We start from the raw sequence: 18,024 nt of genomic DNA, 5'->3' as shown, positions 1-18,024 counted from the left end.
GTTGTGCAGCACTGATGTCGAGGTGTAATGGGTAAGGAATGAAGAATACAAGTCACGAGGTCAGTGTAGAAGAGTTTTTATATGAAATTGTGTATTTGACCGTTTCTGACAATACAAAAAAAAAAGAAAAGAAAGCTGGAACACATGATGGAAATGATTAAATCTGTTGAACTTCTTTTCTTATTTCCTGCAAACTACCGGACACAAATTGTGTTGATCCCAGAAATAATTTCAGCTACACACACACACACACACACACACACACGCACATGCACGCACTACTGAGCACAGACAGCCTCCCCTTATCTCCAGCTTGAACAAAATACTGAAGTTCAGCTGCAGTTTTTCAATCAACAGCTGCTCCTGACAAGTTCTGCTTCACCTGCAGTCACTAAAAGAAAAACGACCATGAATAGACGCAAAAATGACCAGAAAAAGATGTAAATGTCTACAAACAGACATAAAATTACTATAAAGACAGGCAAATAGACCAGGAGATGCGAAGCACCTCTAAGAGACGCCAAACAACAGTAAAGACGTGCAAAATGACTAAAGAAAGAGATCCAAAACGATCATGAAGAGGTGCAAAATGACCCGGATAAGATTCAAATGGCTACAAAGAGACAGAAATCTACTAAAAAAGAGATGCAAATTGACAAGGAGATAAAAAACGACTACAAAAATATGTAAAACAACCTCATAATGATTACAAAGAGACACAAAATGACAACAAAAAGGCGCAAAAGAACTTCTAAGAGAAAACAAGCACAGAAAGATACATAACAAGTATAAAACGAGCCACATTCTTTAACCTGTAGAGATGCAAAACGACCATGAAGGGATGCAAAATTAACAGAAAAAGACATAAATGGTTAAAAAGAGACAGAAAACTACTACAAAGAGATATAAAATGACAACAAAGAGATGCATGACCACAAAGACATAAAACAACCACAAAACGACTACAAAGAGACAAAGAATGACTACGAACAGATGCAAATTGAAAAGAGGATGCAAAGCGCCTCCAGAGAGACAAAACAACAATAAAAGAGATGCCAAATGACCAGAAAGACATAAAACAAATCGAGCGTAGCGTTAGTTCATGCAGGCCATGATGTCAAGCTCTGCTCATATGATGGCGATCAGCTGATAACAGCTGATCTTAAGCCAGCCCAATCAGCTGATGCATCAGCTGACAGATCAGCTGATTCCTCTCTATGCATTCATTGGTCAATTTCATACAGGGCACCTTATTTAAGCTGCTTCAGCAGCCTACCGTTGCTGCTTCCTCTACAAGCCGCTCGCAACCCACCTCCACCCCACCACCTCCTTTTAATACTGTTTCTAGGGCTGGGCGGTATGGCCTAGGATAATATCGCGATATTTTAGGCTATATCGCAATATTTTCAAATATCCTCTAAGCACTTCATAAATGCTCAATTTAACCCTTTGATGCATACAATCACACCAATATTATGATCTTGTAGTCCCTGCAGTATATGTCTGCATTAAAATCTCTGTTGATATTCATAGTGGTTCTTTGGAACAATTTTAATCTTTCATACAAAAAGGGTTGGCTTGGAAACATTACATGACAATTTGTGTTCGATGTTCGCGATGTAGTCGTTTTCTGTACCGCAGGGGGACAAGCCGCGATACATCGACTATATTCGATGTGTCGCCCACCCCTAACTGTTTATGACTTAATCAATGTCAATTCTGTTGTCATTGATTCCGGCTCTGTTCTGCCCCCGGGGGGGTCTTTGCTGCTGCTCTCCCTGCCTTTGGCTTTCCATGTGTGCACATGGAAGGGCAAGGAGGAGTGCTCTCCTTGCCTCATGCTACCACGTAGGCTCGTGGATCCACGTATGCGCGTGGATGGGCAGGGAGGTCCCAGAGCAGAGCCATACCGCCAAATATAATGTATATATTACTGCAATGTAATAGTGTCTGACTAAAGTGGTCCTGACTGAACTACAAAATGACTACAAAGAGACAAAACTGACAATTAAAAGAAACAAAAGAACTTCTAAAAGAAAACAATCACAGAAAGATGCATAACAAGTATAAAACGAGCCACATTATTTTGCCTCTAGAGATGCAAAACGACCATGGAGAGATGCAAAATAACAGAAAAATATATAAATGGCTACAAAGAGACAGACGACTACAACCAACAGATGCAAAATGACAACAAACAGATGCAAAATGGATCACAAAGAGACGTAAAACAACCACAAAACGACAACAAAAAGACACAAAATGTTTCCGAAGAACTTCAAAGAGAAAACAACCACGGAAAGATTCAAAATGACTATAAAATGAGTCACATTATTTTGCCTTTTGAGACACAAAACGACCACAAAGAGAAGCAAAATGACAGAAAAGGGTGTAAATGGCTACGAAGAGACAGAAAAGTACAACAAACGGATGCAAAATGTACCACAAAAAGGTGTAAAACAACCTCAAAACGACTACAAAGAGACACAAAATGACAACAAAAAGGCGCCTAAGAACTTCAAAGAGAAAACAACCACAGAAAGACACAGAATGACTATAAAACAAGTCACATTCTTTTGCCTTTTGAGACACAAAACGAACACAGAGGTGTAAAATGTCAGAAAAAATATTTAAATGGGTACAAAGAGACAGAAAACTACAACAAACGGATGCAAAATGTACCACAAAAGGATGTAAAACGACCTCAAAGAGACACAAAATGACAACAAAAAGGCGCCAAAGAACTTCAAAGAGAACCAGAGACGCTGTTCGTAGTCATTGTGTCTCTTTCAGTCTGGGTGTCTTGCTCCTATGCAGGAGAGGTGGGAGGCCTTTGACATGTCTGTGCTCAGGGGCAAACTGTCTCATAATCCATCCATTCATACAGTAAACACACACAAATTGATCCAAAATGGCATTAAACAAACCAAAAAGTTACAAACTACTAAAACAACATTGGTGCCGTATAAAGAAAACGATGACAAACATCTGGCAGCTGAAACATCTGGCAGGTGAAACTTCTGTTTGTTTTCTTAAATTCTCATGTCGGGTGTTTTTCTCTCCAGATGTGTGGCAGCAGACACAACTGTTTCCAGATTGTCATGTGTTTCTTGAAGTGCACCCCCACTCCCCTCTTGGCAATAAAAGCAACTGTAGTAAAAATAGATTCTTTCATTTCCCTTTTTATTTCGTTCCCATCGGAGGAAATGCTTTGGAGCCACTCAGCAGATGTGACGGCGTCTTTGGTTCAGAGCTGCGGAGCCTCTTTTATAAAAATGCCCTCTTTTCTTTATAAAATCATTTACAACAAACATCATCAAAAACAAATATACAGCTAGCACACATTGACTAATTATTCTTTTTTTTGGTAATCAGACATCAGACAAAAAAACCTGGATGGAACTTAACGTTGGGATCGATTGTGTTTGAACACAGGGAGTGTTTATAACGGTGCGGACTGAGGCCTGCTGTGCAGACCACTATGGCTTCCTTTGGAAATGAAAGCTTCATTCCATAATGTCTCTGATTTTAAGCAGTCTGTATTAACGTCTTGAGCTGTAGCGTCTCTTCCACCGATAACCTGTCGTGGTAGAAGCTGAGTCCGGCCAGGAGCTCGATGTCTCGGACTCGCGCCGTGTGCAACTGCAGCCAGTCTTCCACCCACGCCAAGTCCGACCCGTTCTGAAGAGGAAGTAGAAAGAAGAGAAAATTATGTGTTTGATAATTTTTTCCACTGTAGGATCAGTCAGCAGGTTTCCACTGACGTGTAGAGATGAGTAGGAGAGGAGTCATTGGTGTTACTCACAGCACAACTCTCAGTGTGGTCAGGTCTGTGGGGCAGGATGAAGGACTTGGCCTGCAGGGGACCCTCGCAGCTAACGGGGCTGAAGGTCGAGTTCCCACAGCTGGTCAGGATCATGTAGAAATGTGTCGGGATGGGAGCCTCATTCCTGGAGAAACATGAGGTCACAGGGTTTAAGAAGCTGCTGCCTCCTTTACAGAAAGCTCTCATTTGATGTGTGCTTAGTTTAGAAGACCTAAGCCGAGGTGGACCTGGACTCCAGGTCTCAAACACATTACATGCAGGTTATGTTAAAGCCCCTACTATACACTAGGAGACTTTGAAAAGACTTTTAAAAAGACTAGAGTCTGACACCCTCTCACATGTAAAGACAATGTGTCATAAATCTGAGTTTTTAGTCTAGACTATAAGATTTTGCAAAGAATAGGGATATTGCAGGGTCACTATTTGCAAGACTACAACTGAATTCCCTTTGAGATCACTTCCCATCCTGCTACTGGTGGAAATTTACAAGAAGAAAAAGCAGCGATTCCTCCTTCTCCACTCTGTCGTGGTACAATTAACCTCACATGGCAGCTGGATTCTCGCAATGTCATGAGCTACTGGCAGCTACAGGCGTGGATTAGGTGTGCAGACCCGGTGAGACCATAGTATGAGACGACACGGAGATGTGACTCGTTGGCAGATTTGATTTGATTCGCAGTGATGAAACGACTCACCAACTGTCATCAGATTCTGAGTCAACTGTTGCTAAAGAAAGTTGCGTGTTCATGTAGGAGCTCATCGCTCACAATAACAAGATGATTGAGAGTGTGAAATCGATCAGTGTGGGGGGTGTAACAGCAGTATAAATGGGGCAGCTTTGGTTAAGGAGGTGGAGCGCGTCGTGTTTTAATCACAAGGTTGGAGGTTTGATGCTCCCGTCCAGATGTGTCCTTGAAGGCGACACCAAACCCCAAGTTGCTCCCGAAGGACAGGCCAGCGCCTTGCAAGGTGTATGAATATGTGTGTGAATATAGATGCATACCATTTACCATTCAAATACTTTAATTTAAATATAACTGCGTTAATTCATTATGAAAGTAAAAACATTGGGAAGCACGGTGCCGTATTATTCAAAAGGTTCCTGCTCTCTGGAAAAGCTCTGTAATTATTCCTGTCTCTAAGAAAGCCCATCCAACTGAGAACAGTGTTTTAGATCAGTTGCTCTTCCATCAGTTGTGATGAAATTCCTTGAGAAGTGTGTGGTATCTATATTGAAAGCCGACATGAACGACAAATTAGACCCCTTACAGTTAGCGTGCAGACGGGGATGGAGTACGGAAGATGGTTTTAAAACATCTTGAGGACAGAAGAGCTTCTGCTCGGCTGCTTTTCATTGATTTGAGATCTGCTTTCAACACTCTTCAACCGTACCTTGAATGCCAAATATTCACTGTTTCAAGCTTCTCAGATGGGAGGATCTGATGATAGGAAACTGAATATATAAACATTTCTTTATATCAATTACTCGAGAAATGAATAGGAAGATTAATGCTCACGTAACTAATTGTTGGGTGCAGCCCTAATCGATCGCCTGTGCCGTTGACTTACCCTGAAACTGCCATGAGAGCATCAACGTTTCCATCAAAGTCTTCATCGAATATCGGGCCGCTCATGACGTTGACTCCGTTCAGCTGTTGTGAATATTTCGGAAGCAGGACATCATGGACGTGGGTCCAAACATCTGCAGTTCAGGAAAACACACACAAGAACTTCTTAGTTCTCCAAAGATACAATACAACTGATGATACTGTAGTCTAAAGAGAGAAGCCGCTGATTACAAGTTCAACATCATTACAAGTTCAAATTGAAAGGAACTGAATTGACTGAATTGTATTGTTTGTTTTTATTGGATCATGTTTAGTTGTTTTATATATTGTCATATTTAAGTCAATAAACTAACTCATCCATAGAGGTAGACACAGTGTAGACACAGTGACGTGCCACCAGAGGGCAGCATCTGTTAGCTGATTAATATAGAGGCTTCCAACATACACAAACAACAGCACTTAGGACGGGGTTTTCCTTCCAATGGGACCTCACTCTGGTGAGAAAGAGTTTCCATGTGTAGTGTGGGTGGCCCCAGTGGAAAACTGGAAACCCGGCCAGAGCCGTGTTGTTTGGAAACTCTCAACTTTTCATTACATCAATAATCTCCCAACGCAATCAACAAGTTTCAACACAAGCAGGGCTCATCCGTGCAGCCGAGCATGCCGCAGCGTCACTACACCAAATCTTTCATATGACACATGAGATTTTGTAATGCTGAGTCGTGCTGGGAGTACAGGTACAGATTTATTCATCAGCAGGATTAAGCAACACATCTGGATGAGCGAAAGAACACAAAGGCACATTCATCCCGTTCTACTTCACATGACATAAATCATTTACAACTCAAAGAATGATGTCATGTGTTGTCCCATCTACTGTTTTTTAGAGCACAGCCTGGTGAATCACCTTAAAAGTGACTCTTATTGTGAAGAAAGCAGCAGTGCCTACAGTAAAATGGCAGGAGGATTAACTATGGAAAGTTCCTCTAACTAAACCTTTAATTGTGCTTTACAGAACGAGTTTAACTAAATTAAAGTACAGTAGTCCCGTATAATCACAGCTTAGATCTTTGGACTACTGTTATGTGTATTTAAAAACCAAAAGTATAGCTTGTTTTTAGAATAAAAGTATAATATTGAGCAATAAAAATGGCTCACGAGAACGGACAGACCACAACACCTGCTCTCGGATCCAGAGTATCTCTTTCGTTCACTAGTTAATTCAATTGTTCAGCTTTTATTCAGTTGGCAAATGAACCCTTCTGACCACTTTGAACTTTAACTTTTACATTTCCAGCTTTGGGTGCAGCTAGAAAACCGGGAGCCGATACATATTTGGAAGACTGACTCACCTTTAAATGCAGGGAACATCGGTGCCATGTTGCTCGTGATTAGAGAGTCCGACTCGGGTCCGTTGGCACTCAGATCTAAAGAGAGAAAATGAGCAGTGAGGAAAAATTTGATGTGTTTGCAGTTTTGGATTTAAAACATTAACTGCATGTTATGAAAGTCTGACGTGTCTGCTGTGAAAAGAAGGAATAAAGTACTAACTTCACATGTTGGTGGAGCTAAATACTAAGAGGTAAAGATATTTATTAGGGCTGTCAAAGTTAACGCAATAATAACACCACTAATTTCTTAAACGCATTAAAGCAACTTGTGATTTTTAGGTTGTATCGGGCTCAGTTTTAAAGATAGAGTGAAGATACTGGTATCATATAAAACTAAAAACCTGATGAATCCATCGGTACCAACCATGTCATACTAGGAGGATAAATAACGCTGCAAACTTGCTCTAAATTTTGGCAAGGGAAAAACCGGCATGGCCATTTTCAAAGGGGTCCCTTGACCTCTGACCTCCAGATATGTGAATGTAAATGGGTTCTCTGGGTACCCACGAGTCTCCCCTTTACAGACATGCCCACTTTATGATAATCACATGCAGTTTGGGGCAAGTCATAGTCAAGTCAGCACACTGACACACTGACAGCTGTTGTTGCCTGTTGGGCTGCAGTTTGCCATGTTGTGATTTGAGCATATTGTTTTATGCTAAATGCAGTACCTGTGAGGGTTTCCAAACAATCAATATCTGTCATTGTTTTGTGTTGTTAATTGATTTCCAATAATAAATATATACATACATTTGCATGAAGCAGCATATTTGTCCACTCCATTGTTTAGAAGAGGATTAAATACTTGATAAATCTCCCTTTAAGGTACATTTTGAACAGATACATTTGTTTTTTAAATATTTTAATCGATTGACAGTCTTATTATCCATAGCTGCAACTAACCTTATTTTCATTATTGATTATTATTATTATTATTATATTATTATTATTTTATAAATTTGCCTATTTTTTCAATTAATCTATTCAGAATTTTGTCTAACAATGTCAGAAAATATTGAAAAATGAAATCACATTTTCCTCAGTAATATCACCAAATATCTTGTTTTTACAGTCCAAACCCCCCGAAGACATTCAATTAACAGTGATGTAAGACTAAGAAAATATGCAAATCGTCATATTAGAGAAGCTTGAACAAGAAAAAAATGCGGCATCTTTGCTTTAAAAATGATTTAAATGATAAATCAGTTGTCGAAATAGTTTCAGGTGATCGACTAATCAACTAATCGTCACAGCTCTTGAGCACAAATCACAGTCTGGTATCACTTTCGACCACTTAGAGGAAAGTAAAACGTCTAATTTTGGTGAGAACTTTCTGGCAGCTGTTGAGGAGCTTTCTCTTCTCTCTTTCAGTCTGTCACTTCCTTTTGTGGAGCCACCTGCAACCTGAATTTCATTAGAAGTACAGTGAATCTACAGCGTCTAGATTAGCAGCGCCTTTTTACTGTTGCAAACCAAAAGCATGCGTGCATTTTTACATGAGAATGTGGCTTTGAAACACGTCAACTTGAATTCAACACCCGGCTGGGGACGGCGTGCTATGACCCCCTCCACCACATACAGTACACACACACTCACACACTCACTGGGGGGATGCAGCAGGCCGAAGGACAGAGCGGGGTCGTTTCTGTAGCGCAGACACAGCTGGCTGGAGGCCGGTGGGATGCGGACGTCAGCACGAACACACTCCTCCGACGCTGGGCTCAGGGGTTGGACGCTGGTCTGAGAGGGAGGATCAGTCAGTGGTGGACAGTGTGGAGAGGGAGAGTTGTGTAAGATCACTTGGCTTTGTTTTGCTTCGCCCGTGTATACGGGTCAGTGAGCGCATTGCTCTGTTTCTGTTTGGAGAGCTCTCTAATTATAATAATCTCAGCTCACTCATCTCCCTGTCAGAGAAGAATAGATAGATTTTCTTAAAATAAAATGTGCTATTTCTGAATTTTCTTTATTTTAGGGCTCATAATTTCCAAATAATTTCCAAGAAGTTTCCCGGCAAGGACGATGAAATTTAGTGCTAATTGTAGGGAAAACATAGACGTTGTTCAATTTGTAAACTTCCAGTTAATTAATTCTATTTAATTGCTAGCGTAACGTAGAGAGTCTTTAACTCAGTGAATAGCAGGTCAGCTGAACTACTTATGGTACATGTCCACAGCCTCCGTCCTTTCCACGCTTCCCATTCATTGTCTATGTAAGCAGCCGTGCAATGCATTCTGGCAGCGTGGCGGCGCGATTTGAGAGACGGGATGTCACGTTGGCCGCTCCTCATTTGCATTAAGTTAATGTCTAGGCTACTTTATGCAAATCACGGGTGTCCGATGCAACTCGGCACCTATGGAGACCCCCGAGAAACTTTTAAACTAACCGTTGTCGATCCAAAATAAAGACAGATTCAGAAATTGCGTGGCTTATTTCTCACATAAAATGTTTTCAGAAACACATTTTTGTGATATAAGAGAAGAAAGTTTCCAAACGAGCCGCCGTGTTGGTTCTGGTTTGGAAGCTGGGAACAAAAGCCCACAAGTCTTGGTCTTGGTCTTGTCTCGATACACTTGGAAATGAACTTTTTTATCCACCTGTCACTGTGGCTGGTGGATTCCAAAATCAGCCACTCAATACTAGACTACCATTGTTTTTTTGGCTGGTGAGTGAAGACAATCTAGCAGCAACTTGCATATTTTACCAGCATTTGGCTGGAGGCTGGTGCTAATATCCAACCCTGATCATGACTTTGTCTTGGTCTCGATACACTCTGGTCGGTTTAGGTGGTCTTGACTACAACTCTGCTCTGGACCAAAGTGGTGGACCAATATCACCATCAATAAGAGTCACGCTGATAGCATGGCTAAAAATGTAAAATTTGACAATGTACAATTCTAAATCAATGGTGAATAAATCGATATCCAGTGACTAATTCATATTTACGTGTGTTTAAATTAAGCTTTTCTTTCAAGGACATTCCCATTCCCCCTATAAATAGCGCCAGTTTATAAAGCACTTTACAGGAAACGTGAAAATATTAGGAGATTATTGGCCGGTATTGTCCCTTATCACAGGCAGAAAGATAAAGCATGAAAAACTGTGCATATTTTCAAACATCCTGGATGCACAAGAATAGAAATGTAGCATGGCCTTCAACGCTTTTCAGTGATGGATTGATTTTCTAGTGGGCAAACTAGCTTGAAGCTAGCTTCATATGGAGCTGTTAACTTTGACAAGCTGTGAAATTGAAGTTTTCCGTGGGCGTACAAGTGGGTTGAGCATAATACACATGAAAAACAAACAATCAAAACCATGAGTCTTTCAAGCCAAAGTGAACACAGAGGATACGGGACAACCATATTTAGCTTGTATTTGATTAAAGCCTGAATGAAAACAAATCCTCACTAGCTCCATCATTCAGACAGAATAGCACAACAGTGTAAGCTCTCCCGGGAATGTAACACTCTGCCTGAAGTCATGATTTACACTAAACCTCAACCGCATAATGAGAAAGACAAGAAGTGTTTGAGCCAACATGAGCACAGAAGATGAGTAACAGCTGCTTAGAGATGGGATTCACATACTAAACAACCTCTTACAATCTCCTGCCATACCCTAACCACAGAAGAAATACAGCCGGGACAACTCAACCGTGCAGGCTATGTTTAGAGATGAAAGACGGCTCCAAGCAGCGGACTCACCAGAGGCTGGATGGTGTACGACACCCACAGGGGCATGAAGCGGTCTCTGCTGTATCCGCTGAGGTAGCTGGACTGGTGGAGAAGACAAAACTTGGCATCTGGTTGGACGACTCGAGGGGTGCCAAAGGGATGGTGGAGGCGACGCAAGCTGGCTTTTACAGCTAGAAAAGGGAAAATGTATAAACGTCACACAAAGTTTTCTCCCAAAAAATGTAAAGAAAAATAAAAAGATACTCACTGGAGTTAGTTGAGATGAGATCTCTGTTCATAACTGTCTCCTGAAAAAGAAATTCCTGTTAGTATGATTGTGTTAAATGCATTAAAATCAACACTTTCACCATTCAGTGTATGAAGCCTGTGAAGTTTCAAAGTATCTGCACTGGTGTCAAGTGGATTCTTACACATTATTGAACAGAAAAGATCTGATTCTGACTTTTTGTCAGTTTGAGGATAACTGTACTTTTACTTTCTGATCAACTGGTAATTTGACTTCTAACTATAAAGAGAAGAATCTCTGTCCGTCTATCTCGAGAACCGCTCTTCCTGGATTTTGTGGGTCCAGACGAATCTATCCATATAAGACACGCCCATTTGGGGGCATGACGAATAAATAACACGAAAGTGTGAAATACTCGCCTGCAAATATTATATGTATGGAGTAATAAAGTTTCCACTCACCGGCCACTTTATTAGGTACAAGGTGTACCTAATAAAGTGGCCGGTGCTAGTACCAGGTGTTCTTCTGCTGCTGTAGCCCATCTGCTTCAAGGTTGGACGTGTTGTGCGTTCAGAGATGGTATTCTGCATACCTTGGTTGTAACGAGTGGTTATTTGAGTTACTGTTGCCTTTCTATCATCTCCAACCACTCTGCCCATTCTCCTCTGACCTCTGACATCAACAAGGCATTTCCGTCCACACAACTGCCGCTCACTGGATCTGTTCTCTTGTTCGGACCATTCTCTGTAAACCCTAGAGATGGTTGTGCGTGAAAATCCCAGTAGATCATCAGTTTTTGAAATACTCAGACCAGCCCGTCTGGCACCAACAACCATGCCACGTTCAAAGTCACTTAAATCCCCTTTCTTCCCCATTCTGATGCTCGGTTTGAACTTCAGCAAGTCGTCTTCACCACGTCTAGATGCCTAAATGCATTGAGTTGCTGCCATGTGATTGGCTGATTAGCTATTTGTGTTAACAAGCAATTGAACAGGTGTGCCTAATAAAGTGGCCGGTGAGTGAATAGCCGCAACTCAACTCATTCTGTACAACGTGAATGTGGTCTTTGCGGATTTGCGGTAAGAAAGCTCAGAAAAACGACCTCATTCCAAAAGGAAAAGTCAATTTTTTCGCTGCGTAATATCCACATTCTGTGTGAAAGAATTCATGACAAAAACAACAGTTCGCAAAAATATATTGACGTGCGAATAAATCGTAGTAAAAAATGTAAAGGCCTTAAGTTTCAGCATGTTTGCATGCTAACATTTGCTAATTAACACTAAACACAAAATCCAGCTGAGGCTGATGGGAATGTCATTAGTTTTGCAGGTATTTAGTCATAAAGATGTTGACCTGATGAGGCACTAATTGAAAACTAACATCCTTACGATTCATCCTGAAGGGATCATGAATGTTTGTGCACAAATTTCTGACAAACGATCCAAAAGTGGTCGAGACATTTTACTCAAAACTACAAATGCCAACCTCAAGGTGGTGCTAAAGGAAAAGTCTACTGGTAGAAGTTGAGATATTTACACTGGATAAGTGAAAACTTTGACTTGCTGGAAGCGGTAGAGGAAAAGCATGGAGATCATTTAAGTTAGTGGTATTTATCCTCTGGGGAACACGAACGTCTGCACAAAATTTCATGGTAATCCATCCACTAGTCGTTGAGATATTTCAGTCGGGACCAAAGTGGTGGACTCACCGACAGACAGACAAACACTACCATGACCTCAGTAACTTGTTGGCACATACCGCTGCCGTATTCTGGGATGTACAGGAGCACTGCAGGTCGTCAGCGGGGGCGGGGTCACTGGCCTCACAGGGGGTGTCGTGGGAGAGCTGCGCTGGGTGAACTGGCAGGTGGAGGGGACGCCTCAGGAGGTGGTTCAGACTGCCGTGTGTCCCGTTGTTCGGAGCGGGGCGAATACCGAGGAGATCTGGAGGACGAAGAGAAGAGTGTGTTATCACAAACACTGGATGGTGTAAACACAGCATGGCAGCACATTTGATATTATAAGAAAATTCTACATTTTAACAACCTTTAATTCATTAATCTGGCAATCATTACTGACAGTTATAATAACATCTTATTCCATGGGGTAATCATACAGTAGAGATTCAGGATTTGTCTACTCTGAGGTTGTCATAATTAGATTTGCACATGTATAACTAAAACCATAATAACACTCTTACTGGATCATTTATACAAAAGTCTGTATATAAAACTATTTAAAAATATTTTTTTGCTACTCAGTAGGCCACATTCTGATTAAACCTGGTATTTCTGCACAGTAGCAGATAAAGATTAGGCTACACTAATATTATTAGTATTATACTATTAGCAGAATTAGATTTCCGTGCTGGCTGCGTAGGATTGTTTCCGACTCATGTGATCCAAACATTTCCAACAAATCCAGAGCGTAATAAAGTCCAATAGTCAAAATGTATTGAAAAAAGATAAATATAATAATTTACATGTTTTTATTTAACTAAATATTCTGCTTCAATCCATATTTGTTGGCGTTTAGCCTTTCAAGAAGTACATTTTCACTGCGGTCAGAAACATAACAAAAAAAACTATTTCGGCTCTAACACTATTATAGTAAATTAATTAAAATGAATGTTATGTATCTGCATTCGCTTAGTGAATCTGTCAAGATGTCATCACTTTATGTTGATGTTGAGTTATATTCATTAAAGAAAGTTTATTTAATAAAACTAATTTAATACACTGAATCACTTTATTCAAATTGAGGACTTTGTTCGAGGGATTCATAATGTTTTTAACGGTAATGACGTCACACAATATGGGTGGGTGGGGGGGACTCAGCTTTTCTTAGATGCAAGTAGGCGAGGCTTCAAGGAAAATAGTTTGGGAACCACTGCTTTAAGGTGCTACCAGACAGGAAATGTCCATTGAATTCATATTTAAGGCTTTTTTCGTTTTAATAAATCATATGTAACAGTCCATCATTGAACCATATTAACTGAATTTTGGGGAGTTTCTGTTCTTGGTTCTACTTTGACTAAAACTCGACATTACTGTAATCGTGAGCAGATTTTGTGTGTTTCTCTTTAGGTGTAAACACCTGGGTTAAACTGGGGATCGTCATCGGATTCTGTTAGTTCCTCTTTTTTCTTGTGGCTGCTTTTCATTTCCGCTTGTCAGTAGTCTTTCATACTAAATGCAATAACTTAACTTTACACACTGGGTCCATGTGCGTTATTGTTATCTGTACTGTACTGCATGTTGTGCTATTTATTTGTATGTATTGTGTTTTACTATGATGTGTTTTAACCAACCTGTGAAGCCGAAGGCAAATTTCCACATTTGTGGACAGTAAAGATTATTAAAACTCACTAAATAACATTTTGTATTTTGTTCAATCTGTACAAAAACCAAAGTGTACAAACGACCCATTGTGGTTTTACAGGAGTTATGAATATGCACAGGACTATTTCCTGAAGTGTCTTCTGGTTGCCTGGCAACCTCATGTGACGACAAGACTTCAGGACATGAGAGCGGTCCTTCTCATCTGACTTTAGGCAAGAAAGTGAATAAACTGATGTCCCAAAATGTCAAAGTATTCCTATAAATACTGAAAGAAAAGAATAAAGCTACAGCTACAGGTACGGGAGGATAAAGTACAGATCACTCACCACACATGAGATTATATAGTTCGATGTTTTCAAAAGGCGGCACGACAGTGTTCGTTTTAAATGCTGGACCGTAGCCAATGAAGATCGCCTGGAAAAAGTAGACACACGTTAACATACTGACTTTCATGCATTCATTTGTAGATGAGAGAGTACAGTGAACTATGCAAACAAAACAGTTTGTGCAATGGAAACCTTAATTTAAACTCTCTCTGTAAATAACAAGATGTCAAACACGTGTAAATATTTGAAATGAACTAAAGCTGTAAACTGACCTTACACAACCCTGAAAATGTATATTAGGGAATTCAATTCTAGGAAAGACTGGTTGGTTGGTTGTTTGGGTTTTGGGGATATTTGCAGGTGAATAAACTCTATTTTCTCTGCTGTGTGTTTCTTTACTCACAGACCAGTCAGCAACCTTGTAAGCTAATTACGGCGGGTCAAATTCCAGTGTAAACCACGTCCGGAAACATACACTGACGTGTTGTGATGACTAACATGAAGGTGGGCAGACAAACACATTTCCAAATCAAACAAACTCAACCCAAGGCAGAGAAGTTGTAGGTGGAGACCAACATCTTCTTCAAAAGTATACTTACTGTGTTCGAGTAGAGTTTTAGAGCTCCACAGGAGTCTTGTTTTAATAATTTTACTTTGGTTTCATTCACAAAAATACAACGGCAAATACAGAGATGTATCTTGTATTTAGACTTAAACATTAACTCCTAAATCTAGTGACAACAGCGGCCAATCTACTTATAATCTACTGATTTTGAAGCATCCAGAAAATGTTAATTACAGAAGAAACTTGTTTTTGAGTAAAATATCTTCTCTTTAATTAATCTTGGTTTTCTGGAGGCCACTTTAAGCTCTGCATCTTACAAGTTAAAGACTAAACCGAGCTTTCAGGAGTTATCAGGCCTCCTTTACCCCCCCCCCCCTTTCTCCCTCAATGTGTCAATGAGTTATCACACATCCTGTTTCTTTTTTATCTAAGCAGGATATTGCTGTGAACATTCATCTTCCTTCCTCTGACCTGCATGTGGGTGAAGAGGTTATCTGAGCCGTGGAATCCACCGGTGCAGTACTTGATTTGCTGGCTGTTGCTGTCAAAATAGAAGAGAAACATTTTTATCTGAGGAGTGTTCAAAATAAACACAAAGACAGAGAGAAATAAAGAGTGGAAGTCACAAAAACACCACAAAAACATATGTCAATAACTATCAATCTCAATTTCAAGGTCAGGCGAGTTTAAGTCTATAGAAACCTAAAGAGCGACTGAAACTACGTTAAACTGAAGTGGACTGAATTCTTCAGCCTGAAACAATTTTCCCTGATTACACGGTTGCTATCCATCAAAGATCCTCTCCAACATACCATCCCTTATTCATTATAAATGATTGCCAACACTAATTACTGTAAATGCTTCAACTTCTGTGTGGCCAAAGACAACTTCTTCTTTTTTTATCACCAGACATTCACATTGGTGTCCATGACACCTACTGTACTATAATCTACACACAGTAAGACCGGCCAACTCCAATTACTGTAACAGCTCTGGTATGTTTCACTACATATAAACTAAATCTGATCTTACTTTATACTGTCAATCTGCTCTTTCAAGTATTCCATGTTAATTATGTGAAATGCAATTACAAGCACTATAACTACATTAGTGCTGCATTTAAAGACGTTATAGTCTTTTACTAAGCTAAAGGAAAATGTCTCAGGTCGTCATTTTAAGAGTTTCATTACATTAAATGTGCAGCTAGTTTAACATCACTGTTGCTCTTAAAATTCAGTTAAAGCTGTAGTTGGTAACTTTGAGCAAATATGATCGATAGTTATTTTTATAAATCTGTCACTATATCCTGACAGTAGTGCGTTGCTCCGACAGCTAAACACAGTACGCTGAAATATGTTTCTGAAAGTATTTGAAACATTTGCGTTATTGTCACCACAGTGGTGGCTGGAGGTCGGTTACATTCTTGGGAAAGTCCTATCAAGGAAAATACCTCTTTCCCCTGTGATTACTATGTTGGGGGACCTGACTGATCTGAATCTTCCCTCCCAGAGGATAACGGGGATTTGTTAACTTGGCAATTACAGCTGCCAATAGATGTATCACATCTAAGTGGAATCATGAGGATCCCCCTAATATTACTCAGTGGATTAATGAGGTAATAAGCTATGCTAAAAGAGGTAGCCCACAGTTTTTCTATAGGATATGGGATCCATGGATTACTTACATAGAATCTACTTAACCTAACCTTTCTATGGTATTTATTTAATTACTAATTATTATTTTCTATGTGCTGTTTTTTCTTTTTTTACAATTAAATAATTCATTAATTTATTATTTTTTCATGTTTTCTATCTTACTACCATGAATTATATTATTGTAGTACTTATTACCTTTAATTTTAACTAATTAATTAAATTATTTAAAAAAATATTTTTATTTATTTATTAATTTATTTTTTTCTGTAACTTAACTTTTTCTATAACTCTAACTCTCGGGGTGGGAGGAAGGCTGTACCTGTCTCTGTGTGGGAGTGAGAAAGGATGTGTATGTGTGTATATATACACGTACATATTCAATGTTAAATGTAAGATATATTTGTTTGTATTATGTTCTGTTATGTTTGTTATGCAATGTTTGGAAAAAAAAGGAATAAAAAGAATTTTCCAAAATAAGAATAAATTTCCAAGCTCAAACTGAGTGTTTTGCACAAACTTCCAAACCAGTTTGACTGGCATGGGTGTTAATAAATAACTGCTCTCAATAAGTGACACAGTTTGATGACCCAACACAGCGAAAACGTAAAGACTGATCGGTGACTTACAGCGCCGCCTGCCACCCCTCCTTCATATAGAGGTGTCCTCTCTCGATGCGTTTGTTGTTAGCAAAGTGAAACCTTTTGGGGAGGTTTTCTTTGAGGTACGGCCTCATTGGCTGGTCAGGCATCCTGCACTTCAGAACAGAAACAGCAGAGGAGAATCAACACACAGCACACGGGGGGAGAATGGGATTGTTTGACGTGAAGCCAAGCAAGCAGATAATTTCTCATTCTTCCTATCAATACAAAAGTGGCATTTGGAATACTTCGCATACCGACAGGTTCTTCACCACGCCCTCGTAGTCGACTGAGGAGAGAAACACAGGACGAGGTCAGCCACGCTGGTTACAAACAAACTGACACTGAGTGATGCTGCAAAGCTGGGATGAAGGAGAAGTTATCGACAGGAACTCACAGGAAAAGAAATCCTCCGGGAGGCGGGTGGGTCTGATGCGAGCAGCCGGGCCTTGGATGACGCTGAAGCCGTCGGCCTCGGGGAAGTAGGTTGACACATATGCTGCCTTTTCACACGAAGCCTCCTCCATGCCTGTAGAAAATATGAATTTGTCCTCAGGTCGTTTCATAAAGGGTGAAGATGAATGTTTGAATTTGTAAAAACTTGACGAATGTCGCTATGATAGCATGAAATGAACTTTTTTTTAAATCCATGACTCTATGTGTATACTTTTTCTTGTTTTTGTCCCATGCTGACGTTGTTTAACTTAATGTTTATCTTCATTTCCACGGTTTAACAGCCCTTACAATTGACAGCACATGCATAGATTTATACTTGTGTGATATGTGAACACTGATGA

The 18,024-nt window shown here is 40.0% G+C and overlaps 1 protein-coding gene across 4 annotated transcripts in view; it reads right to left on the bottom strand.

Moving 5' to 3' along the window:
* Positions 1-60: 60 nt before the first annotated feature.
* enpp1 (ectonucleotide pyrophosphatase/phosphodiesterase 1) overlaps positions 61-18,024 on the bottom strand; it is a 260,930-nt gene continuing 242,966 nt past the window's right edge. For 3 of the 4 annotated variants that reach the window (XM_074615267.1, XM_074615266.1, XM_074615265.1), the window contains 13 exons: positions 17,625-17,756; positions 17,485-17,516; positions 17,216-17,343; positions 15,406-15,475; positions 14,370-14,457; positions 12,462-12,646; positions 10,725-10,764; positions 10,487-10,647; positions 8,390-8,525; positions 6,747-6,821; positions 5,396-5,528; positions 3,806-3,950; positions 61-3,681 (listed from right to left, as the gene is read on the bottom strand). In XM_074615267.1, coding sequence (XP_074471368.1) covers positions 3,529-3,681; positions 3,806-3,950; positions 5,396-5,528; positions 6,747-6,821; positions 8,390-8,525; positions 10,487-10,647; positions 10,725-10,764; positions 12,462-12,646; positions 14,370-14,457; positions 15,406-15,475; positions 17,216-17,343; positions 17,485-17,516; positions 17,625-17,756 — 1,478 coding nt within the window. In that variant the 3' untranslated portion in view covers positions 61-3,528. The remainder of the gene's footprint in view (positions 3,682-3,805; positions 3,951-5,395; positions 5,529-6,746; positions 6,822-8,389; positions 8,526-10,486; positions 10,648-10,724; positions 10,765-12,461; positions 12,647-14,369; positions 14,458-15,405; positions 15,476-17,215; positions 17,344-17,484; positions 17,517-17,624; positions 17,757-18,024) is intronic. The other variant, XR_012591366.1, reaches the window with a different exon arrangement.

This window comes from Sebastes fasciatus, chromosome 18 (genome assembly GCF_043250625.1).
Source record: "Sebastes fasciatus isolate fSebFas1 chromosome 18, fSebFas1.pri, whole genome shotgun sequence".
Taxonomy (NCBI): Eukaryota; Metazoa; Chordata; class Actinopteri; order Perciformes; family Sebastidae; genus Sebastes; species Sebastes fasciatus.
The sequence above is the reverse complement of the archived record's forward strand: the minus strand, read 5'-3'. Positions and strand labels throughout refer to the sequence as shown.